Source organism: Dromiciops gliroides, chromosome 1 (genome assembly GCF_019393635.1).
Source record: "Dromiciops gliroides isolate mDroGli1 chromosome 1, mDroGli1.pri, whole genome shotgun sequence".
Lineage (NCBI taxonomy): Eukaryota > Metazoa > Chordata > Mammalia > Microbiotheria > Microbiotheriidae > Dromiciops > Dromiciops gliroides.
The window spans coordinates 731,413,450-731,440,362 of record NC_057861.1 but is presented as its reverse complement, the minus strand read 5'-3'; the positions used below and the strand labels follow the sequence as shown (position 1 = coordinate 731,440,362).

The 26,913-nt window shown below is 40.4% G+C and overlaps 1 protein-coding gene across 1 annotated transcript in view; it reads right to left on the bottom strand.

Annotated features, from left to right (window-relative positions):
• SUCLG2 (succinate-CoA ligase GDP-forming subunit beta) overlaps nt 1–26,913 on the bottom strand; it is a 338,383-nt gene that overhangs the window by 11,507 nt on the left and 299,963 nt on the right. Inside the window, exon 10 of the mRNA XM_043976600.1 lies at nt 15,899–16,019. Coding sequence (XP_043832535.1) covers nt 15,899–16,019 — 121 coding nt within the window. The remainder of the gene's footprint in view (nt 1–15,898; nt 16,020–26,913) is intronic.

Here is a 26,913-nt window from a genome sequence, read left to right as displayed (position 1 = left end):
AGAGACAGAAAGAGAGAGACAGAGAGACAGAGAGAGACAGAGACAGAGACAGAGAGACAGAGAGAGAAAGAGCAGGAAAGCAAATTTCCATGGAAGACCCAAGGCAACACCTCACATCCTTAAACATTGGAGCAGGAAATATGAGAGGGTGGGGCAGCCGAGGCCAAAGGCCCTCCTATTTCAATGTGTTGCCTTTCTGAGGTGCCAGCCTGCTGCTCAGAAGGGCTCTCTTCTGTTCAGTCTGGGCTTGTGTACTTAATGGGAAGATGGAGCCTGAAATGTTTCAAACATCCCTTTTTATCGGGCCTATCAAAGAAGTGGCCAAATGATTGGCAGATCCCAAGAAATGCCAGTCACTTTGGTCTCCCTGGCATCCAGATGGACTACAGCTGACGAGTGTGACTGAGGCTTATGACTGGAACATTTTACCATGACATGTATCTCTACAACCTCCAACTCTGGCGAATTAGCCATAATAACAAGAACATAATATGAGCTGCTAACATTTACCTGGCCTGTTAAAGGCTAAAGATTGCCTTACATAGATCATCTCATTTGATTCCTCACAACAAACCTTGGAAGTAACAGAGGAAGAAACAGAGGCAAAGAGAGTTTGAGTGAATTGCCCAAGATTATCCAACGAGTAAGTGTATGGGGCAGGGTTTGAACACATCTGAGTCTAGTCTTTTATCCACTTTAGCCCCTCAACTGGGCTAAATGGAAAGTTTGCTTCTCTTTTGGTTGACTTGAGGGGGAAGCTCATGCTAAAATGGGCATGTCACGTGATACTCACTCGCCTTCAGTGTGACAAGCAGATTTGTATCATTTAGTCAATAAGATTTAAAAAGCATCTGCTCTGCAGAGACATGGGGATATGATGGTGGAAAGAGTATGTAAAACACCTCCATTTAAAGCAACAAACTGAACCGTAGCGTTAGGTATGGAGGGGATTTTAGAGGCTCTTGTCTAAGCCGTCATTTTAAAGTCAGGGAAACTGAGGAAAAATGTGCCCTAGAAGGATGGTTCTAGAAAGGACTATAGAAGGCATCTTGTCCAATCCTCACTTTATACGGTTGAGAAAACTGAGGCAACTGAGCTGGTAGGATATTCATGCGAGAGCTAAGAAAAGCTGAAGAGGAGGGCTGATCCAACGCCCTCTTTTTTACAGTTGAGGAAACTGAGGCTTCGGGAGGTTTGGTTTCTTGTCTAAGCTCACACAGGTCGTAAGCACCAGAAGCACAGTTTGAACCTGGGTTATCTGATGCCAGCAATTGTGTTCTTTACCAAACTACCTTGTGGGGGACATGTAGGTGGCAAAGTGGATAAAGCATCGGCCCTGGATTCAGGAGGAACCGAGTTCAAACCTGATCTCACACACTTGACCCTTACTAGCTGTGTGACCCTGGGTAAGTCACTTAACCCTCATTGCCCTGCAAAACAAAGAAACAAACAAAAAAACCACTACCTTGCATTCATTTTGTTTGTATATACATACAAACACATACAATAATACACATACATACATATACACTGTGGTAAAATATGAAAGTTTTTAACAGTCGGTTAGGATAACTGAAAGACGCCAGTTTTTCAAGGACCACCCTTTTGGGGAGGAGATGAACAGTCCGCCTGCTGCGCATGTCAGACTGCCTGCCGGGTACAGTCCGCCTGCTGCGCATGTCAGACTGCCTGCCGGGTACAGTCCGCCTGCTGCGCATGTCAGACTGCCTGCCGGGTACAGTCCGCCTGCTGCGCATGTCAGACTGCCTGCCGGGTACAGTCCGCCTGCTGCGCATGTCAGACTGCCTGCCGGGTACAGTCCTCCTGCTGCGCATGTCAGACTGCCTGCCGGGTACAGTCCGCCTGCTGCGCATGTCAGACTGCCTGCCGGGTACAGTCCGCCTGCTGCGCATGTCAGACTGCCTGCCGGGTACAGTCCGCCTGCTGCGCATGTCAGACTGCCTGCCGGGTTTTTTTTTTTTGACTTCCGGGGTGGAGAGAACGGAAGTAGCCTTTTTTTTGGCCTGCTTGGCGGGACTCCTGACGGCGCGGCAGGGACTCTCTCGCTCTGTCAAAAGGTGGCCTTGTCGGTTGGTGGCCTTGTCGGTTTGGTGAGTTGTTATAAGGAATATAGACTAAGCTTAGACTTAAGACGATTTGTATTGTGTTTCTACTTTCCTATCCTTCTAACCAACATCACCTTGTGACTATCATAACTATAAATAAAAAGGTCTATCTAGAAAACCAAAACCTGCTTCCATTTACTAGTTTGGGAGATAAATTAAGGGAAAGGTTAAGTAGGGGAGATTTATGATCTAATATCCAATTTTAAATCTCACAGTTTGGCGACCCCGAAGGGACCTTAAGGACCCTCCCACCCTCCCTAGTTTGGCCATAAGCCGGCCAATTCGGTGGATTTTCCAAATTACCCCCCCCCCACGGACTTTCCCTTTGTCTAATCTCCCTTAAAGACTTTAAGCCTCTAAGAGTCTTGCTTTAAACAGAAAAGCCAGCCCAGTTTAAAGGGCAAGATGCTCGAATATTCTACTATCCCTTTGATTTTTCTCATCGGAATGTATTGGGACAGCATATCATCCCGACTTAGAGGAATAGTTTACTCAATGGTCCTTCATAACATTATTGGTTTTTTCCTCATTCAGGCAGCAAAAAGTTTTTTGTATAATAGTATACGTGAGAATCTTTGGGAAAATACGTTTAATATAAGTAGAAATTTTATGCCTGCAATTGAAATACCTTTTAATACCACATCCATAGTTCATACGACTAAGGATTTTATTTTTTTTTGTTTTTTTTTTGTTTTTGTTATTATCATTGTTTTTGTTATTATCATTGTTATGATATGGGGGAAATTCTCACATATGGAGAGAGACCTCGAAATGAAATTCTCACATATGGAGAGAGACCTCAAAATGGCTGTTTCTACTAGAGATGATCCAAGTTCAGAATCAGATCAGCAGAAACTACTCCCTCTGCAGGAAGCTATAGAACATAGTAAGAAGGGAGTGCCAATTCAAGTCAGAAAATATAGCCCCTTTAGACCAAGTGACTTGAGCGCATGGAAATCAATCATCCCTAGTTTTGAGAAAAATCCTAACACTGTAATTTCACAGTTAAGGACTATATTTAATGCATATCAACCCAGTTGGGCTGATGTTACTTGCCTTTTGGAAACTTTACTGTCCCCAACTGAGATTACAGATGTTATCTCAGCAGGAAATGCCCTTGTTGCGAAAGGTAAGGCCGATGTGGAATGGCCTCTAAAGGATCCAGAGTGGAATTATAATGATGATAGGGATTTCCAAAGATTAAAAGATGCTAGAGAAACACTTCTGAAGGGAATGGAATCTTGCTCTAGAAAACCGGAAAACTGGCAGAAATTTTTAAGCCTACCTCAGGAGGCTAATGAAAGACCAAACAGATTTTATGATAGACTTTGTGAGGCCGCTAGACAGTACACCAGATTGGATCCAGTAGATTTAAGAGATTCCTGTATCATTCTCAACACATTTGTTTATAATTCACTGCCAGAAATACGCAGATACTTTCTGAAACAATGTCCAGACTGGAGAAATCTCTCAGTAGATAGAATTAAGGAACTTGCAAATTATGTCTTTGACTCACGTGAGGAAGATCCAGATCACCCTAAACAGAGCATTCTGGCACCAGCGATTACTAGTCAGCCATGTGGACACCGGAGCAAGGACACTAAGGTGTGTTGTTACTGTCGTAAGGAGGGGCATGAATTGAGAGAATGTAGGACTTGGAGAAGAAATTCTAATTCTAATTACAGGCGAAATCAAAATAGAAATAGATCTTTTTGGAGGAATACAGAAAGGCAGTACCAGAATAATGGTAACCAAGACCCCCCTCAGAAGAGGACACAGGAATGATGGTGTCTTGGGGAGGAATGGAACATAGATAATGAAAGCCATATATTCCCAGATCCGGATTTTTTGAATGCACTTGTGCCAGTCCATTCACCTCCCCAGAGTAATGAACCACATGTCACCTTAAAAGTGGGGGAGACTTATTATGATTGTCTGCTAGACACAGGAGCCTCTAAATCAGTATTAGTAAGCAAACCAGATGCTGGGTGTAGACCTGTAGGATATTTGAATGTAGTGGGAGTCTCAGGAAAGAGCCAGAGAGTGGCAAAATTGAATCCTCGCATGGTATCTATGGGGCCCTTAACAGTAGAACATTCATTTTTACTCATGCCTGATGCCCCTGTAAATTTATTAGGTCGTGATCTCCTTTGCAAGCTTAGAGCAACCATATCTTGTGCTCCAGATGGGGCTGTCTCCTTACAATTGCCAGAGGATACTGTTCATTTATTACCAATTTTACTTACAGAAGCTCAAGGAACAGCAGGGGAGGTATCCAAAATCCCCTCTGACATTCCTGAGTCTTTATGGGCCTCATCCCCTAATGAGGTGGGGCTCCTTAAGTTTGCCATGCCTGTTACCTTTAAAGTTAAGGGGGGACCACCCCCCTCCATTCCACAGTATCCATTGTCTAGGGAAGCAATAGAAGGGATCACCCCTATAATTGAGGCTTTGAAAAGCCAGGGTATTATTATTCCATGTCATCACTCTCCATGCAATACTCCCATTTTGCCAGTTAAAAAACCCAAGCCTGGGCCAGATGGTAAACCTGTTTATCGCTTTGTGCAAGATCTTAGAGCGATTAATAATTATGTTATTCCTAGACATTCTATAGTCGCAAATCCGGCTATGATAATTTCCTCAATTCCCTATGAATCTACATGTTTCACAGTGGTAGACCTTTGCTCTGCCTTTTTCTCCATACCAGTACATGAGGACTTCCAATATTTATTTGCTTTTACCTGGAAAAATAGACAGTGGACCTGGACTAGACTCCCACAGGGATTTGTAGACAGTCCCACATTATTTTCCCAAATTTTACAGCAGGATCTGGCCTCTATTACCTTTAAAGCCTCCACACTAGTACAATATGTTGATGACTTACTTTTGGCCTCTCCTAATGCTGAAATTTGTCAGGAAGATAGCCGTCACTTACTGCTGGAGCTGCACAAGAGAGGACACAAGGTTTCCAAGACAAAGGTACAATGGTGTTTGCCCCAGGTAGAATATTTAGGATTTATTTTGGCTGCTGGAACTCGCTCTGTCTCTTCTAAGCGAGTCCAGGCCATTCAACAACTCTCTGCCCCCACTACTAAGAGGCAGTTGAGAGCCATTCTAGGAGCAGCCGGGTACTGTAGACAATGGATACCCTCTTTTGGTGAAATTACTAAACCCCTCATAGCTCTTACAAAAAGTTCTGTTCCAGACATTTTACAGTTGGATCCCCAGCATCTCTCAGCCATAAAAGAATTAAAACGGGCCTTGTTATCAGCACCTGCCCTAGGACTGCCAGATTATAGTAAGCCTTTCACTCTCTTTGTGCATGAACAAAGGGGGGTGGCTTCTGGAGTCCTGACTCAGTCACTGGGGCCTAACCAGCGTCCTATAGCCTACTATTCAATTCAGCTGGACCCTGTAGCGGCTGGAGTGCCACCTTGCCTTAGAGCAGTGGCGGCCACAGCGCTTTTGGTAGAAAAAGCCTCTGATTTGGTCCTAGGTAACCCTCTAACTGTGCAATGCCCTCACGAAGTGGAGGCTCTCTTACTACGTCACAGGACACAAGCCTTTTCAGATCAAAGGCTGGCTAAGTATGAAATAACCCTGTTAGGTAATGAGAATATCACTTTAAAACGCTGCACAGTTCTTAATCCAGCAACACTACTCCCTAATTTACCATTCTCGGGGAACCGTTGCATGACTGTGCTTCTTTAGTTGATATGGCTGAAAAACCCCGTGATGATCTTTTTGATACACCTTTAGAAAATCCTGATCTTGTCCTCTATACAGATGGTTCCTCATTTATGAGAGAGGGAACCCGTTTTACTGGAGCTGCTGTAGTTTCTGATTATGACACCCTCTGGGCAGCTTCTCTGCCTTGCCATTTTAGTGCACAGGCTGCTGAACTTGTGGCTCTTACACAGGCCTGTAATATAGCTAAAGATAAGAGTGCCACCATTTTTACTGACTCGAAATATGGCTTTGGCATATGCCACTTTATTGGTATGATTTGGCGTCAACGAGGCTTTCTAACATCCTCGGGCAAGGCTATTGCCAATGGGGACCTTATCAAGGACCTCTTAGATGCCCTAAAACTGCCTTCTTCCCTAGCCGTTGTACATTGCCCTGCCCACACAGGGAATAGTGACCCTGTTTCAAAGGGAAATGCACGAGCCGATTCTGCAGCCAAGCTTGCTGCATTAGAAGCTCCTGAACATGTATTTAACCTTTCACCTTCTGAGGATATTCCTTCCAACCTAACCTATGATGATTCTGAAGTAGAAAAGTGGAAAAAGAAATTTAAGGCGAAACAGATCAATGGCATCTGGGTGTCTCCGGAAGGTAAGCCATTTCTTCCCCGGAAATTCTACCACCAGGTATGCCTCTCTGTTCACAGAAAAGGCCATTTTGGTACACAAGGCATTGTAGACTCTATTAAGAGAACCTGGATAGCACCAGGTGTGACTAATACAGCATCTCGAATCTGCTCGGGCTGCTCCACATGTCAGTCTTATAATCAGTATGCTTTTAAGGCCAAAGCTTATGGAGGGCGTCCTCTAGCATATACACCTTTTGAGCACTTACAAATTGATTATATTACTATGCCAAAAGCAGGACATTATAAATTTTGCCTTGTTATAGTTGATCAGCTCACTCGGTGGGTGGAGGCCTTTCCCAGCCCCCGAGCCACAGCTGCCTTTGTTGCCAAAATTCTTCTTAAAGAGATAGTACCTCGTTTTGGCCCACCAGCCCGCATCGATTCTGACAAAGGCACACATTTCACTGATTCGATTTTATCCCAAATCTACTCTTTCTTGGGAGTGACTCCAAAATTCCACACGCCCTACCATCCACAAAGTTCAGGCCAAGTCGAACGTATGAATAAAGAGCTTAAGAGTATGATTGGCAAATTATGTACTGAAACCCATTTGAAATGGCCTGATGTTCTACCATTGGCATTATTCTATCTACGAAGTAGACCAAGAGGAGAACTTCATATATCTCCTTATGAAATGCTTTTTGGTCACCCTCCTATCCAAGCTAAAACTTTTTCCCCAGTTTATACATCACTGGTGGGAGGTGATACTTCTGTTGCTTCCTATATACAGGAATTACAGACCAGGCTACGTGAACTCCATGAGGCAGGAGCTGTGGTCCAGGCAGGACCATTAGACTTTTCATTGCATAACTTCAACCCAGGAGATAAAATATATGTAAAGAATTTTCAGAGAACCAGTGGAACTCAACCTGCCTGGGAAGGACCTTTTCAGGTATTATTGACAACTCCTACTGCCATTAAAATTGGTGAAAAAGACTCATGGATTCATTGCTCTCATATAAAGCCTGCACCATTCATAGGTGAAGAGATTTCAGATAGACCTGAGGTAGACGCTAAAGAGGTAAAAACCCTAACGATAGCAACTGTTAAAGAGCAAAGAAAGTTCAGAGGAAACAGGCAGTTCCCATTTAATAATCCCACTGATCAGTTAAATGCTTTGGGACTCAGTCTTCGTAAAGTATCAGGAGACGGAAATTGCCTTTTTAGGGCTTTAGCAGACCAGCTAGAAGGTCACTGTAGAAATCATCTCAGACACAGACAAGAAGCTGCTTCTTATATGATTAACCATAGACAAGAGTTTGAGTCTTTTATAGTAAATGACTCCCCTTTTGAAGAATATGTTGATGAATTAAAGAAATTTGGAAAGTGGGGAGGAAATGATACAATTGTAGCATTTGCTAAGCAGCATCAGCTGAATGTTGTGGTTCATCAATTAAATCAGCCCTTATTGAAAATCAGTGGCACAGACAAAACTGATGCTAGAGAACTCCACATTTTCTACCATAAAGAACATTATGACAGCATTAGAAAGATCAATGACAATTCAGAAACCCCTGCCACTTTGGCATGCAGAGAATTGGGGAACCAGTTAAAACAATGTGGCATACCCCAAACTCTAGCAGCTTAAATACCTTAAAATTTAACAAGCATTTCCTTCCACAGGCAAAAGCACTGAAGCACATGGCCTAGTTTTCTGGCCCACCTCAATTTCTCCCACCCTTTTCCCTACCCTATACCTATTTTTTTTTTTTTAATCCTTTTTGTTTTTTGTTTTGTTTTGACTTTTGAAAGGCACTGAAAAGACCTGGAATTCACCACACCTTTAAATTCTTTAAGAGCACAAAAGGGTGCTTAGCGAATCTTTTGCCTTTTATTTTTGGGTTTTTGGTTTTGCTTTGTTTTTTTTTTTTTTTTACTTTTGTTTCTTTTGCTTTTCTTTAAAAACCCGATTTTGTAAACTAAGTGACTTTTCAAAGGCATTTTAAGTATATGCTATTGAATATTGAATCTTGCTTATTGAAGTCTTACTTCTTTTTGATGAATTAATCACCACTTTAAGTATCTGCTACTGTTATACTAGAGAATTCATGTATAAGATGATGTGGTCTACTTGCTAAAAGAAGATTATGTAACAATGTCTAATATAATCAGCTATTTACATTCGTTTATTATTTATATGTCATTATACTCTGGGTATGGTTTGGAATTATTGTATATATCACTAATATATTCTCAGTTATGCAGCATAGCACACATTTTTACCATCATATTGTCTTTGGTGAAATTAATGAGATTTCGGAAGTATGGAAACTTATCATTTCAGAGACTAACTTGCTGTGAACTCTGACGCAGGCCCTGGAGAGAATATATGTGCAACAAAAGGAGAGACAGGTATACGTAAGTCCATGGTTTGCTTATGATGGTGACTATGTAGAGCACAATCACTAGGCACAGTCCAGTATTCATCCTCTCTCCCTCCTAATTTAACCTAATTTAACTGAACTTATTTATCTTTTTATCTCACTCAGTTGAATTCACCTGTGGCCTAGCACAATCACTGGCTGTCTCGGAACCATGAGATATGGTATGATAACCTTTCCATAACATTTTCAGGTGTCATGAACACATACTAAATTTGACTTTGATCCAGACACATGGTGGTAAAAAGTGTTACTGATTGCAAAATGCTATGCTAAGGTTTAGTAAAAAAAAAAATACAGCAATTCAAACAGTTAAAGAAGAAATCCAGCTTTCCAGACCAGAGTCCAGAGTCCAGAATCCAGACCAGAGTCCAGAATCCAGTTTTCCAGACCAGAATCCAGTTTCCTCCTGATGACATCTTACCACTTCAAGAAGACAAGAGAACTCAGAGACTTTATATGAACTGTTTTGCTTTATTAGCTTTTACTATCTCCTTTCTGTTATATACTATCTGTAACATGTACTCTCTGCAGAGGCTCTCCCTTTGCAAGACAAATGTCAAAGCGTCGGTTCATGAGGAAAGAAAAAAAAAATCGCCCCTCTGGACAAAACTTTCCTCTCTTCCTTTTCTGTATTGTTGTTCGCATATTATTAGTCAGCAAAGGTTATTATATTCTTTTTACTGTTCCATCAAGGAAACATTCCATTTCTTGAGGAAGCAAAGGGGGGAAATGTGGTAAAATATGAAAGTTTTTAACAGTCGGTTAGGATAACTGAAAGACGCCAGTTTTTCAAGGACCACCCTTTTGGGGAGGAGATGAACAGTCTGCCTGCTGCGCATGTCAGACTGCCTGCCGGGTACAGTCCGCCTGCTGCGCATGTCAGACTGCCTGCCGGGTACAGTCCGCCTGCTGCGCATGTCAGACTGCCTGCCGGGTTTTTTTTTTTTGACTTCCGGGGTGGAGAGAACGGAAGTAGCCTTTTTTTTTGGCCTGCTTGGCGGGACTCCTGACGGCGCGGCAGGGACTCTCTCGCTCTGTCAAAAGGTGGCCTTGTCGGTTGGTGGCCTTGTCGGTTTGGTGAGTTGTTATAAGGAATATAGACTAAGCTTAGACTTAAGACGATTTGTATTGTGTTTCTACTTTCCTATCCTTCTAACCAACATCACCTTGTGACTATCATAACTATAAATAAAAAGGTCTATCTAGAAAACCAAAACCTGCTTCCATTTACTAGTTTGGGAGATAAATTAAGGGAAAGGTTAAGTAGGGGAGATTTATGATCTAATATCCAATTTTAAATCTCACAACACAATGAATAGACATACATACATACAATACACATGCATACACATATAATACATATAATGCACACATACATGTGCACATCCATACATAAAACATATACATACACACAAACAGAGAGATAGATGGATAGTCAGATAGATAGAGGTGGCTTGGGGAAGAAGAAAATAAAGCTTTTATCACATCGCTGCTGAGTTCCTGAGAATTATTGAGAAGAGGATGGATTTTTCCCTCACAATTGGAGGTCCCACCGAGATGTAAGGAGCTGCAGGGCCCTCCGGGTTCCAGCACTCCCAGTGCCCTTCACCAGATGGTCGGAGCCGGAGCCCGGAGGGGGCCATCCCCAACTCCTGAGTTCAAGGAACTCAGCAGAGACGTCACAAACACAGGGTGGAACATGCTCACCAAGGGGGTAAGAATTTATCAAAACAGGGACTACTGTGGGGAGAAAGGAAAAGCCAGCGCTCTGGTTTGTTAGGCTCATGGTGGGGAGTCACTTGCTATATGTCTTTTGCAGGGGTATTGGGTGAATTTATGAATGAAAGCTTACCTCCCAGGATCATGAGGATAGAGCAAAATGTTATTGTGGTTTAGTATAATATGTTGTTGGGGGTGAAAAGCCAGGAGAGAGGTTCATGAATTTCATCTCAGAAGAGAGCATGGTGTGGAGGCGTGGCTCTCTGGGTTGCCTTTCTCTCTGAGTAGGAGATGAGCAGGCATTTGTGTGTGTGTGTGTGTGTGTGTGTGTGTGGTGGTCCAGTGGGGTCATCATCTGACTGAAGGGATAGATAGATAGATAGATAGATAGATAGATAGATAGAGAGAGAGAGAGAGAGAGAGAGAGAGAGAGAGAGAGAGAGAGAGAGAGAGAGAGATATTTAGGCAGGTAGATAGGTAGATATAGATAGATATTTAGGCAGATAGATGATAGATAGATAGATAGATAGATAGATAGATAGATAGATAGATAGATAGATAGATAGATAGATAACATTTATAGCACTTACTATGTGCCTGGCACTGTGTTAAGCAATTTACAATTACTTTCTCTTTCAAAGTTCAAGACAGCCTTGGAGATTATTATTGCATTTTACAAAAAGGGAGCCTTACCCAAAGTCACACTCCTGCAGCTCACAATATCCCCCATCTTGTGGCCAGAGAGAAGAACCTGGACATAAAGGTGGGTTCTAATCAACTCCCCCATTTCTGAGGAGCTCTGATGTCATCCATTCAAAGTCACTCCTTAAGGGAAAATTCCTTTTCAGATACATTGAGGAAGGGTAGAAGGAGCTCACCACAGACATAGTGGAAAGATAACCTGGGGAAACTGATTCCTAAAGGAAAACACCCTCTTGCTTTCTTTCTTTTTTTTTTTTTTTTGGTGAGGCAATTGAGGTTAAGTGACTTGGCCAGGGTCACACAGCTAGTAAGTGTCAAGGGTCTGAGGCCGGATTTGAACTCAGGTCCTCCTGAATCCAAGGCCAGTGTTCTATCCACTGCACCCCCTAGCTGCCCCACCCTCTCCCTTTCTTATTCTGCTCTCCAGCTTCCATTTGGAGGTGGTGCAATGATGTTATCTGGACTCAGCCTCAAACCATAAATAAAACATCTCAAACCCCAAATCTCAGCTAACTCAGGGCTGTGCACATGTGCAAAACGGGCAAAAATGCTATCTCATACCCTTTGGTGGGTTTTTATTACTATTATTATGGATTCAGTGGAAATTATGTCCCTAGGCATTCTCCCCAGCTTTTGTCTTAATTTCAAAAAGGAAAAATAAAGAGCAAAACCTATCCCCAATCATTTGTTCCACATCACTGGCAGAAGCATCATCTGTAAAAGTTAACTCTCCTCCTCCCCTTGCCGCCACCAATATGTGGTTGTTCAAGTCACCCATGAGCCTTTTAAATAAAAATAATCCCGAATCTCAGCTGGTGAGTTCTTTTCTGATAAGGCAAGTAAATACATGTAATTATAAAGTTACCATTTTCAAAGAGGAGAGTAATCCTTGCTTTATCCACTGGTAAAGCAGCTTGTAATTATTATACAGCGGAGAACAAAGATTTGTCCACAAAATCCCCTTAAATCAAGCCAGATTTGACTGATTAAAACTTTTCTCATCAAGACATTTCTAATACGTTCTGTGTGGGCAAAGCGCCTTTACTGTGTAGGCCAGAAATCTGTTAGATTTATGGGAACAATCATGGAACTTCTGTTGGGCAAATGTACAAGTAGAATTTTAGTAGGCCAACCTCCTCCTCTTTGTATTAGTGTGGGTTATCACAACATAGGGACATTTAGAAAGGCTGGATTTGGGCCTTATTAGTCACCCCAAATCTTTTTGTACTCTTCAATCTGATCTACTTCCAAAGAGGTGGGAAGAAGCTACCAGGAGGAGGGTCAGGAGTAGGAAGTGGTAAGGATGTTTTTTTGGGGGGTGGTGGTGGAGGCTGAGAGTAAGTAAGGATGGGAGGAAACTATCTGTTTTGTATTAGAGAGTGAATTATTTAAGAACAATTAATGTCTTACCTTTTCTGCTAGTACCGTTATTGTTCCCACCTACCCCCCCACCCCGCTGCCCTCTCCGAAAAGATTCCATATTTAAACTATATAATTTTTTTCTTTTTTTTTCTTTTTAAACTATATAATTTAACAACTTTATTACAATTAAACTCTATGTCCAAGGTTCTATTGTTTTTTGTTTGTTTTGTGGGGCAATGAGGGTTAAGTGACTTGCCCAGTGTCACACAGCTAGTAAGTGTCAAGTGTCTGAGGTCAGATTTAAACTCAGGTCCTCCTGAATCCAGGGCCGGTGCTTTATCCACTGTGCCACCTAGCTGTCCCCAATTCCAGTGGTTTTTAAAGATACAGCAACAATATTAGCCTTTGTGGGAAAGGATATCGCTATTGTTCTTACATACACATCTGTCTTATGTCATCAGCTATAGGCACATGTTTTATCTCCCCAAACAGAATATAAATCTTTAAGGAAAGAGATGCCTTCTAGCACGTCCTACTCTTCCTAGCACATTGTTTTCCATACCTTAGGTGCCCAATAAATGCTGAAAAAGAAACCACTTTTGTGTCTACTAGTAGTTTCTTTTGCCTGCAAGGCTCTGTGATAATCCTTACCAGCCACCAGGGATTCAAATAATGATGGTGTGAAAAAGAAAGACCAGAGTTTGAATCTTGCTTAAGTCTTTACTGGCTGGGTGAACTTTGGCAAGTCACTTAACCTCTGTTTGCCTTGGTTTCTTTATTTGTAAAATAATAACACAGGGTGTGACATGAGGCTTAAATGTGTATAAAGTTCTTTGCAAATATTATAGCAATCTATAAATGTCGATTTCATGCCATCACCATAGCTAACACTTCTATGGTAAAAGCACTAGAGAGACAGCCATCTGAGCCTCCTAACAACCCTATGAGGCGGGTTCTATGATCATCCCTATTATACAAAGGAGAGAACCAACTTCTCGAGAGGTGAGGTGATTTGCTTTAAAGTCAGAAATCTTGCAAATTTCAAAGGTAAGAATCAAACCCAAGTCTCTCTGACTTTAAATGTGGTACCTGATCCATTAAGCTGAGGTAGGTATGGCCGGGACTTCATTCTCAAGGAACTGATCATCTGATTTCCTGACTTGGCCCTTTTCTATCTTTCCAGTCTTCTTCCACTCTCTTCCCTTCAGGTGGTCCGCGATCCAGCTGTACTCACCCATCTGCCGCTCCTTACACGAGATGCTCATCTCCCCAGTTGTACCTTTGTCCTGGCTGGTTCTCCTTCTTGAATTGCTATCCCACCTCCTAGCTCTCCTGACTGTCCTCAAGACTACTCAAATCCCATCTGCTACTAAAGGTCCCACCCACTTACCCCCCCAGCTATTAGTGCCTTTCTTTTGGAATTACCTTTCATGAGACCTATATAGACACAAACACATAGTATACACATATAAGTGCTCACACATAGATACACATACACATCTATATGCATACATGTACACATATACACATATACACGTATATGCATACATACACAAACACAGCCAGGTAGTCCAGGAGATAGAAGGCTGAGCCTGGAGTCAAGAAAACTTGAGTTCAAATCCAGCTGCAGACATTTAGTAGTTGAGAGACCTTGGATCAATCACTTAAGCTCTATTTGCTTCCCTTTCCTCAACTGTGAATTGAGGCTAATAATAGCACCTCATTCCTAGGTGGTTGTGAGAATCAAATGAGATAATATTTGTCAAGTGCTTATCACTGTTCTTGATACATAGTAGATGCTACCTAGATGTCATTATTATTAATATTATTAAGTTATTTGCATGCTTTCTTCCCCATTAGAATGTGAGCTCCTTGATAGAATTTTTTTTGGTCTTTTTTCCTATCATGTCACACTATTTTATGATTTGCTATAAATATACACTCATGACATAATAGTATTAGACATATATGTTACTGTTATGTATGTAAACACACACTATAAGTTCTTAATAAATGTTTGTTGACTGACACATGTAGCTAGGATACATGGGAGGGTGAACTAAGCAGAGAGGTATGAGAAATTGCAAGAGGGGGACATCTACTTTGACTGGGTTTGGGTGAGAGATTTGTCAGGGAAGGCTTCATGGGACCACATGAGCTGAATAAGGATGAACAAAATTCTCTAATAGATTCAGACTTGGAAAGTTTCTCAATATTATGACAGACACTATTCCCCTCCCTGGAGCGAGCTGACATGGTGAGAGCGGCAGAGTAGGAGATGTTAAATGAGATCATCATGCCTAGGGATGCATGCTTCACATGCTTCGGCAACTACATGAACACAGAACTTGTCAAAACAAACAAACCATAACGATACATTTGGAATAATAATGATAATTAAAAGAACATACCAAATACTCCTCATATAATAAAACAGGTTTCTAGAAAATCTTTTTGGTGGTGTTTCGAAGGAGGGAACTCTTCACTCATGTTCAGGACAGGGACTGGATTAGCCAAGGTACTCACTTGTGGGCCTCTATGGGCAACATGGCCAAAGGAAGTTTTCATTCGCAGCCGTGGATAACCCCCAACAAAGTAGGTTTATCCAATTCTCACAAGTGTGTCTGAATATCTCTTCCATGTGAATTTGATTCTTGGACTACTTTGACAGCAGAGCTCTTACTCAAGGTATTTCTCTTAGGATGCCAGAAAAAGTTGTTTTTTTCTTTTAATTTAAAGAAACCAAAGATTAATTTTGAAAGTGTGGATTCAGTCTATTCTGTAGTGGTTTTGAGAAGATAATAGTATAATTCTTAGGCAGTAAAAACCTATTAAAAGCTTGGTAATTTTTATTTGTTGGGGGTGGGTTGGGTTGGGATGGTGCTATAGAGAGGGTTGAAGGAAGATTAAAGGTATACAAAATTGGGGCGGCTAGGTGGCGCAGTGGATAAAGCACCAGCCCTGGATTCAGGAGGACCTGAGTTCAAATCTGGCCTCAGACACTTGACACTTACTAGCTGTGTGACCCTGGGCAAGTCACTTAACCCCCATTGCCCCATACAAAACAAAAAAAAGGTATACAAAATTGATAACGATGTTATAGATGTGATTATGAAGGTCATTTAAAAACTATACAGGAATCTGATTCTGCTTTTTACCTTTATTTTAATTAATAATCCTTAGGGAATTATGCTGGGGGTAATATAAATTTCAAATCATCCATAACTCACCTTCAAGCCTCACCACTAGGGGTACCTTTAGTTCAAGCTCTCTGCAGGCCCGAGTAATGCCATTGGCGATGATAGCACAGTTTACAATTCCACCAAAAATATTAACCAGGATAGCTTTAACCTACAGGAGAACAAAAAAAGGTGTTACCTGCTAGAAAAAATGGCAAATAAAGCTATTGTCACTCCTGACAGCTATTAATCAAAAATGATACTGAACAACATACTATGTGAATGAAAGTACATAATTTCCTTAATGCCATTTTGTCTTGGTTTTTAGCATACATGTGTATATACATGCATACATGAATGTTTGTAAAATAAAAATGGATTCTCACGTTAACTTTATATATATATATATATATATATATATGAGAATCCATTTTTATATTACAAACATATACTGTATATAATAGTGTTACACATACATGATAATACTATTTTTTATTTCAACTAAGAAAGTTGCTATATTTTTATTGTAGGAACAAGTACTATATCATAGAGACAGCCCTAGTAAGCAATGTACAAAGTAACATAGATTATGGGCAATCTCTATGAAATATTCACCTTAGCAATTGACTCTTTCCTCTATTAATGCATAAGTCCATATTACTCTAGTCTAAAGTGATCTCTCTCTCTTCCTATAGCACTTACCAGTTATTTATAAGCTAATTATCCACTTCCTTTGGCTTCTTCTATTTTTGGTTTTGAATGGTGAATCATAGTAGTCCAGGGTAGAAAGGGATCTCAAAGGCCAGGCAGTCTACTATTCAGTTATCTCCTCTATAACATCTCGAACTAGTGGAAATCTAGACTCTACTTGAAGAAGAAATCCCTTGACAGGAAATCTACTGCCTCCTGAAGTAGGCCATACCACATTTACACAGTTCTATTTCTTAAGAGGACAATTAGGTGGCACCATGGATAGAGCAACAGGCTCGGAGTCATGAAGACCTGAGTTCAAATCTGGGTCTTAAATGCTCCCTGGCTGTTTGACCCTGGACAAATCACTTAACCTTGTTTGCCTCAGTTTCCTCAATCTCTAAAATGACCTGGAGAAGTAAAGGACAAGCCACTCCAACATCTTTGCCAAGAAAACCCCAAATGGGGTCATAAAGAATCAGACAGGACTGAAATGACCGAACAGCAAGAACAAATTTGTTAAGAACTGAGGTCTTACATGGAGCGACAGTATGACAGTATGTCTTTCTGCAAGAACCACCCACTGCTCCCAGTTCTGCACCCTGGGGCCAAGCAGCTCAAGTGTAATCCCTCTTTTGTAGGCCAGCCTTTGAATACCTGAAGAGTTATTGTGCTTTTCCCAAGTCTTTTCTTTTCCAGGTAAAAAATATTCCTGGTTCTTCTTTTTCTTTGTATGACCTATCTTTATATGGTAAGGCATTCACTCCACTCACCATCCTAGTCATTCTCAACTAGATCCCGTTTAATTTATCAACATGTTTTCTAAATCCAGAAACAAACATAAGACTCTAGATGTCTGAACAAGGCAGAGTATAATGGTTTTGTCACTTCCCACATTTGGACATGATATCTCTCTTTTAAAAAAAAAATTGATATTTTATTTTCCCTTCAATTACATGTAAAAACAATTTTTAACATTTGCTTTAAAACATTTTTTTATTCCCCCCCCTCCCACTCCATTGAGAAGGCAAGTGATTTGATATAGGCTATACATGTACAGTCATGCAAAGCATATTTCCATGTAGGTTATATTGTGAAAGAAAACACAGATAAAAAACCCCAAGAAAAATAAAGAAAAAGTATGCTTTCATCTTCATTCAGACTCCATCAGTTCTTTCTCTGGAGATGAAAAGTATTTTTGATCATAAGTTGGTTTTTTTCAGAATTGTCTTGGAATTGTATTGCTGAGAACAGTGAAGTCATTCACAATTGATCATCATACAATATTGCTTTTATTGTGTACACCATTCTCTTGGTTGTGCTCACTTCACTTTGTATCAATTCATAGAAGTCTTTCCAGGTTTTTCTGAAATCAGCCTGCACATTATTTCTTATAGCAAAACAGTATTCCATTACAACATGATCTCTCTCTCTCTCTCTCTCTCTCTCTCTCTCTCTCTCTCTCTCTCTCTCTCTCTCTCTCACTCTCTCTCTCTCTCTCTCTCTCTCTCTCTCTCTGTCTCTCTGTCTCTCTCTGGCAATGAGTATTAAGTAATTTGCCCAGGATCACACAGCTAATAGGTGTCAAGTGTCGGAGGCTGGATTTGAATTCAGGTCCTCCTGAATCCAGGGCTGGTGCTTTATCCACTGTGCCACCTTGCTGCCCCCACATGATATCTTTCTTAAAGGAAACTAAAAGCGTTTTTTTTTGGGGGGGGGATGATAGGGGAAGGAGAGAGGAAATGACCCATAATGATCCTGTAATCCACTAAACCTTTTTTTTTTTTAAATGTGAACCTTGCTTATCTAACTATATCTTCCCCAAACAGTATTTCCAAAGTTATTTTTAATCCAAATAAGACTTCACATTTATCCTTACTGAAGTTATTTTTCTTTGTACTGGCTTACTGTTCTAACCTTTTGAGATCTTCTGGGATCCTCAATCTGCCACTTGGTATACTAGTTATCCCTACCTCCAGCTGTTTCATCTGCAGAGTAAACAGCCAAGCAGAGACTTGAATCCAGATCCTTTGACTCCACACCCAGCAATCTTCTCACTATATCATGCTGCCTCTCCTACCATCTATAGTTTTATCCAAATCATTAATAAAAATGTTGACAACACAATGCTTTAGATAATCTAGTCAAGGTCTCCTTATTTTGGTATAAATTGTACTTTTCTATTTTTTTATTTTTATTTTTTTGCATTCTTGGGATATGAGTGTAGTAGAAAGAACACTGGATCAGAAGGTTTGCGCAATTTAGCTCACTTTTTAATCACACAATTCCAAATTGATGTAGCTCCTTTTTTTTTTTTTTTTGCGGGGCAATGGGGTTAAGTGACTTTCCCAGGGTTACACAGCTGGTAAGTGTCAAGTGTCTGAGTCCATATTTGAACTCAGATACTCCTGAATCCAGGGCTGGTGCTTTATCCACTGTGCCACCTAGCCGCCCCAATGTAGCTCCTTCTTGATGGGGCCACAAGAGGTTTTTACTGCTTTCTTTTCTAGATATTCATTAACCACTCTTTAATATTGCACTCTACTACAGTGGTATGAAACTCAAATAGAAATTAGGACCACTGATCCATTCCTAAGGATCCCTGTGGGCCATATACAGTTTTTAAAATGCAATGTTAGCTCTATTTTATTAAAATATTTCCAAATTCTATTTTAATCTGGTTTTGCCCATACTCGAGTGCTGTGAGCATGTGGCCCACCCTGTTTTTTGTCACTTGTGCTCTAGAACACTGCCAGGAATTAAAATCAAGTACATTGACTTCATTTATTTACACGCTCACCTCTCAACTTTGTTTGGAAGATTCAGTTCACTAGTTTTCAGGTGTGTCTGCCTCTTTACGACCTCTTTTGGGGTTTTCTTGACAGAGATAATGGAAGGGTTTGCCATTTCCCTCTTCAGATCATTTTACAGATGAGGAAACTGAGGCAAACAAGGTGAAGTGACTTGTCCACATTCACACAGCTAGTAAGTATTTGAGGTCAGATTTGACCTCAGGAAGATGAGTCTTCCTGACTCCAGGCCTGGCACTCTACCCACTGTACCACTTAGTTGCCCAATTAATACATACACATAAACACATATGCACACATGCATAGACATACATATATGCGTATACACACATATATATGTTTGTGTACCTGTACACACACTCACATACATAGACACAGACACACTCTTCACCAACGTGACACTTCTTTGGTTTTCCACAGATTTTCAAAAGTGGCTTGGCAATCAATCACATCCGCTAGTTCAGAACTCTGGGGTGAAATTCCTTTTTGCCTATCATTTAAACTGCACATTGTGCCGTAACTTTTCCTGTGTTCATATCTGGTGTCCTTAACCAAACTGTAAATTCCTTAGGAGAAGAGATTGTCCTGTACTTTGTAACCCTCAGAGTACTTTGTCTGTTGAACACGCTTAATCAACAGTTGTTGATTTGATGAGATTTAATTGCTGAAGTCAACGCTCCCACACAGATACAAAGGGGAATGCACGCTAAATGCTGCTCTGATATCTTACATTTGTTTTATGAGAAGGAGGAAATATAGTAATTATATTAGGGTAGGAACCTCTGCAATAAGATGACCCCTGAAGAAAAAGGTACAAACTGATATCCGCTGTGAGAATGTCACAATGGATATCAATTGATTGGAATTTTTCTGAAATGTAAATTCATCCCCAAAGCCTTCACCTATTTGTACATATTCCATATTCAAAGGCATGTGGGCCAAAAAAGTGTACTTGCTCTGACTTGATAAATAGGTATAAGAAAATCCTTTATAATTAACATGAAGAAGTAGGTAATGAAGAGAATTCATTACACAGATTAATTGATAAAATCCACAGAAAAAAAGCCTATTCATCAAGGGCTAGGAATTGAAAATCTTACTTCTAAGTTACAATTAAATTATATTACACTAATGGCAAGGCATCCACAGATATGAAGCTTACTGTCATTGAATTCCATTATTCTAATACAGCAAGTGAGCTGTCCAAAAATGCATTTGAGATCAATGGGAGAAGTCTGTGTTCTAAAGGGCTGCTAACCTATTTACAGGTTAAATTCTAATAACAAAAGAAAAATGAACTTCGATGATAAGTTGCACATAATAGTATTATCCTAAGAGTAATGGGCAATGAGCATTATTTTCCAATCCAATTAGTGGATGAGAAGAGCTCAGAAAATGAAGGTTCCTATTACCATGTCTCCATTGCAGTGGATAACCTTAGTTAACCGAAGTTCATCCTTTCTCTCTCTAATGACTGCTGGTAAATGCTGCAAACCTTCAGGTCAGACTCAAGCATGTTGAAAAAAAAAAGCTATCTAATAACACTATTGCTGGCTGACATTTATATAGTATTTTAAAGGTTGTTCAGTGCCATTTGGTCTTCATGATAACAATATAAAATGCATGCTATGTGCATTATCACATTTGGAATGTAAGCTCCTTGAGATTAGGGGGCATTTAACTCTTTTTTATTTATATTAGCAATGCCCAGCACAGTGGCTGACAAGGTGGGTGCTTAATAAATGCTTTTTGCTTGACTAAGCTCCATTTTAGCAATCAATCCATTAACCAATAAGCGGGTATCAAGGGCCTTCTCTGTGCTGGGCATATTGTATGGTGCTTTGGGGTGTGGGCAAAGATAAGGATGACACAATTTCTACCCTTAAAGAAGCTTAAATCTCAGCAGGGAAAATAATGTGAATATCTATAGTATATTCAAAATATATACAAGATATAAGGCTATTTGGTGGTAGAGTGGGGAACTAGCACATGGGGAGGAGCTTCATGTCAAAAGTGGTCCTTGAACCACCTGTCCTTTGAAAGAAATGAGGGCTTCTAAGAAGGAGAGGTAAGGAGGGAGTGCATTCCAGGCATGAAAGATAGTGCAAAGGCAGGATGGGAGAAGGGATGCTATATGTAAGGAACAAGTAGTCAATTTTGGTTGCAACATTGAATTAATGAAATGGAATAATGCATAACAAGGCTGTGAAGGCAGGATGAGGACATGTTGTGAGGGACTTTTATACCAGAGGAATATTAGCTGATCCTAGAAGTCCTAAGCAACCATGGGATTTTATGGAGTAGGTCAGAGACATGGTTCCACTTGTGGTTTAGGAGTATCAGCTTGGCAACTATGTAAAGGATAGATTCAATTGGGGAGAGACTTGAGGGAGAGAGACCAACAGGCAGTTATCAAAATAACCGAGATGACAGGTCATTATAGGCTGAATTGGGGATATAACCGTGTGAGTAGAAAAAAGGGGACAGAATGGGAGAGCCATTGTGGAGATAGACGTGATAAATGTTGCAACTGATTGGCTCTGTTCGGTGAGCTGGATTATTCCAAATTAACCTAGAAGGATGACATACCCTTAGCAGAAATACTATTTGAGAGAGAGTGGATGAAGAATTGAACACTCCTGGAGTTGATGTGACTTGCCTGGGGTCACCCAACAAGTAAATATGTGGAAGCAGGACCTAAATCCCTGTCTCTGTCCAAACTCCACCCACCTTCTACCATGTCATTGAGCCCATTGAGCAGAAGGTGGCCCCTCCTCCATTCACTAAATCAATCCATTAAAAATAGTTATGAAGCACCTATCAGACAATGGGCTTTGTGCTGGAGAGAAAAGAAAAAATGCACCAGGCTTTGCCCTCCAGTAATAATAGGACTAACTCAACAGTGCTCAAAAGCAGGTCTCATAACCTCTTCTTTTTAGGGGCAGAGAGAGTGCTAGTTTGGGCGGTTTCCCCAAGCCATGTGGTATATTAAGAAGCAGAACATTAGCATCTACCAGAAATTGTAAGTATCCCATGAAACCAAGCCCAGGGATGGAAGTGATATGGAAACTTCTGAACAGCCAAAACAGAACCAGCCTCCACCTTGGCTGTCACTGGAAGTAGGAATGAGATCCCTTCCTTCTAGCTCTGAAGAGACCACATATAACTGGGTCTCTGTTGTGTTGCTTTCTTCTGCAGCATCCAGCAGGGGCCAAATTCGCTTCAGCTGTTAATGTGGGTTAGGGAATTGCCTTTCATCCCTATGGCAAATGACTTGAATGAATGAATGAATGAATGAATGAATGAATGAAAAGGCAATTATTAAAAGCTTACTCTATGTTGAGAACTTATAAGCATTGGGTGGTTTGTCACTTTCAAGCTTAGGCTCATAAGCTTTGCAAGTGGTGTATTCCCATGATTTCTCCTCTTCTGGAATTTGACATATGTGAGAATGAAAGGAAGAGAGAAAATTGTTACTCAAAGCTTAAGAATCAGAGATCTGAGATCTGGAAGAAACCCCAGAGATCATCACAGTCCAAATCCCTAATTTTATGGAACTGATCACTGGGGAGGCGATGTGATTTGCCCAAGGTCACCTAGGTCAGAAGCAGGATTTAAGCCACTTCATGGTTCTGTTATGTATATTATTCTTTTGTGGTCACATCCCATACCGACCCTTTTGACTTGAAGGAAGGGATTATGAGTGCTGTATGTTGCATATATTGTCTATTATAAGTCTGTTAGTTTTACTTCATTGTTTTTCTTTGTTACAAAGGAAAGTTCAATGAATTTGCTGGAATATGTTATTACTGTAAATAATGATGAATACTGAGAATACAAAGAAGCACAAGAATACTCTTATGAACTGATACATAGTGAAATAAGAAGATCCAGGAAGATGCTATTCATGGTGCCTACAACAATGGAAATGAAAAGAAAAAACAAAACCCCAGAAACTGAATATTATGTAATTAAAAATGATTAAGACTGGCCCTGAAGAGATGAAAAGTTGTGCCTTCCTCCCTTCTTTGCAGAGCTGGGGAGGCCATGTGTATGCAATAATTCATTCACTGCCAGGGTCAGTTGATGTGGCTAGGTTTTTTTTTTTTTTTTTGTGAGGCAATTGGGGTTAAGTGACTTGCCCAGGGTCACATAGCTCGTAAGTGTTAAGTGTCTGAGGCCAGATTTGAACTCAGGTCCTCCTGAATCCAGGGCCGGTGCTCTATTCACTGTGCCATCTAGCTGCCCCTGATGTGGCTAGGTTTTGCTGATTTTCCTCTCTTTCTCTTTGTCCCAATAAATGAATCTCTGGTTAGACCAGGTGGTTGGGATATATTTGGAAATGAAAGTGATGTAAAACCAAAAGATTGTAATGACAGTTTTTGGATTTGGATTCAATTGGGGACAGGTTGTACTAGATGACTTCTGAGATCCCTTCTCACTGAGATTCTATGAAAGTGAAGGCAGATTGGGAATGAGGCAGTAGAAGAAAATTGAGACTTATTTTTGGAAGCTGCCCCAGAGCTGGTCAGGAGATCCTAATGCTTATCATTTGAATATAGCACATGGACATGAGGTACCATCCCTCTTGAGTTGTAGGTTGAAAAAGGAGGCAAGTGTATATCAGAACTTAGAATGAAAGTTTAGTTTATAGAACAGTCAGACTACAGAAATGAGAGTAGAGTCAAGGTAATTTTCCCAGGAAAGTAGGCAGGAGTAAGCAGGAATTAGGAAATATAGGGAACAATTCCACCATACTGAAGGGTCAGTACTATAGAACACCAGAAGGAAAATTGGGAGGTGGGAGTGGTAACCAACCATACTCAACATTATTGCATTCCTTCCCACCACCATAAAGCAATTTGCCGCAGTCATGCACTTTAATGGAAATCTGATTTAAGGTTTCACTCTGGGCCAGTTTCTATAATTAACTACTGTAATCTGCAATCTCAAACTGAGAATGGAATTAAGACAGTTTAAAAAGGAAGGTCTCATGACATTATTATTATTATTTAGCATTTATAAAGCATGTCAAGTTTTCAATGTGGGTTATATTCGCTCATTATTACAAACACTAATAACCACTCTCAATGCAGTCTCTTCTTCCAGGCCAACAAAATATAGAAAATGACTGTGCTCAATTTAAGTTTCGAGAGATTCCCCCAAGAGATTTCTTAGTGTTCCAAGAGCAGCAGCCTTACCCTTCTTCCCTCCCAAAGTCCCCAGTGAGATTCACAAGTATTGCTACTCACACTTTCAGAAAAGTAAAGCTCACACATCTAGGGGTGATAGAAGCAGGTCTGAGGCTCTGATGCCCCTCACCCGAAACAGTGCATCAGCTGAAGCACAAATGTTTCTCATGGGTTTTCCAAGTGGTCTTGAGACTGAGACACATTCAAGTCTCACAAATAAATAAGACTTTAAAAAATTGTGTTATCTTTTGTCCCAGATTTCAATCTAATAATGATGGTTTTGTTTGCTTTTATTTTTGGTTTCAATTAGCAACTGAACTTAGAGTCAAAAAGACCTGAATTCAAAATCCTATCTGTGTGATCATGGGCAAATCAGTTAACCCCACCAGGCTTCAGTTTCTTCATTGCAAAATGAAGATGTTTGGTTAGCTGACTTCTAGGTTGCCTTCCAACTCTAGATCTATAATCCTAATTTGAAGTGTAATGATTATTTTTATTACATTGTAATTCAACAAGATGTCACATGAACATCAACGACAAAAGAAGCTACAACAAGTGCATTTATCCCCTTCCATCCTTCAGGTATAGTACTGTAAAGTAGAGGTCTTAGCATGTGTATGAACAAGAAGGGATGCTTCACATTTTTAAAAACACAACTAGCCAACAGTAATACAAACAGCAGTTGTGTATATGACACTTTAAGGTTTGCAGTCTGCATTACACACATGATCTCATTTGATCCTCATGACAACCCTGTGTGGTAAAGATTATAATTATTATAGTACCTCTATTTACAGTTAAGGAACCTGACACTGAGAGAGAAGTTCCTTGCCCGAATGGCAAATGTTAGAGACAGTATTGGAACATGGCTCTCCCTGACTCCAAGCCCAGCACTCTGTCTGATACCCAACATTGTTTCCAAATTAGTTTCTACTTTTTATGCTTCTTGCAATAACCAATACCACCCAGTAATCTATTTTCTTAATCAGCCCTGGTTTCCTGTAAGTTTCAGTCATTTATTCAATTGGCATTTATTAAGCACCTTCTGTGTTATTAAGCACCTTCTGTGAGCTGGAAACTGTACGAGACTCCAAGAATACAAAGAAACAAAAGTAAACAATTCCAACCCTTAATGGGCACTGTGGTGGCACAGTGAATAGAGTGATGGGCTTCATCTTCCTGAGTTCAAATTTAACTTCAGATACTTACAAGCTGTGTGACCCTGGGCAAGTCACTTAACTTTGTTTGCATCAGTTTCCTGATCTGGAGAAGGAAATGCCAAACTATTCCAGTATCTTTGCCAAGAAAACCCCAGATGGTGTTATAAAGAATTGGACATGACTGAAGTGACTGAACACAAACAAGCCCTTAACGACCTTATCTTCTAGTTGGGGGAAACAGCTTGCACACATGTATGTGAATACAAAGTATATATGAAGTAAGTAATTTATGGGAAAGTACACCAGCAACTGGGAGATCTGGAAAATTCTCATGGAAGGGGATAGGACTTGAGTGATGAGGCCCCACAAACAGATTGTGCAAAGGCATAAAGAGAAGAAGTGGAATGTTGTGTACGAGGAAAAGTAAGTACACCCATTTGTCTACAGTTTAAAATTTCTGAAGCAGGAGAATGTGTGATAAACCTGGAAATGAAAATTGAATTTGTCAAATGGAAGAGATTTTGTTTTTAGCTCAGAGATGCTAGGAAGACATTGAGGTTTCTTGAGCAAGGGAATCAGAACCTCAGACCTATGCTTTGAGAATATCATTTTGGCAGCTGTGTGAAGGATGGATTGCAGAGGGGAGAGATGAAATAGTATGATCAAATAGCAGGCTATCACAGTAAGTCCATGCACTGGTAAAATGGAAATAGGAGAAATAATTAATATCCATTCATTCAAACTCAAATGCAGAAGGAATTATATACATTATTAAATGAAATCGAGGTAATATGAGGTGGCTCAACAAAAGGACGGATCCTTTGGGCACTTTCATGACAAAGGTTTCTGATCCGTTTTGATTCCATTTCCTTTTCCATTTTTCTCTATAAGTTTTGCTAAAATCTTTAATGGCATCTCTCAGAATTTAATGATTTCTTTTTTTGTTGCAGCATTTTTTTTCCATCATTATTTTTTCCTGGCAACATGATGGGATCTGTGTTTTGGTGGCTGATTAAACGAGTCCATTCTTCCTTCGTTATCATGACGTGGGGGGAAAAATGAATCTATTCCCACAACAAGTTCATAAAGGGTGAAAGGCTCAGAAGGCCCTTCCCTCATTCACAAACAGTAGCTGGAAGAGAACAGATCGAAAGACGCACCCAGGCTATGAGCCAGTGATTGTCTGGAATAATGGCTATAGCAGCACAAATGTC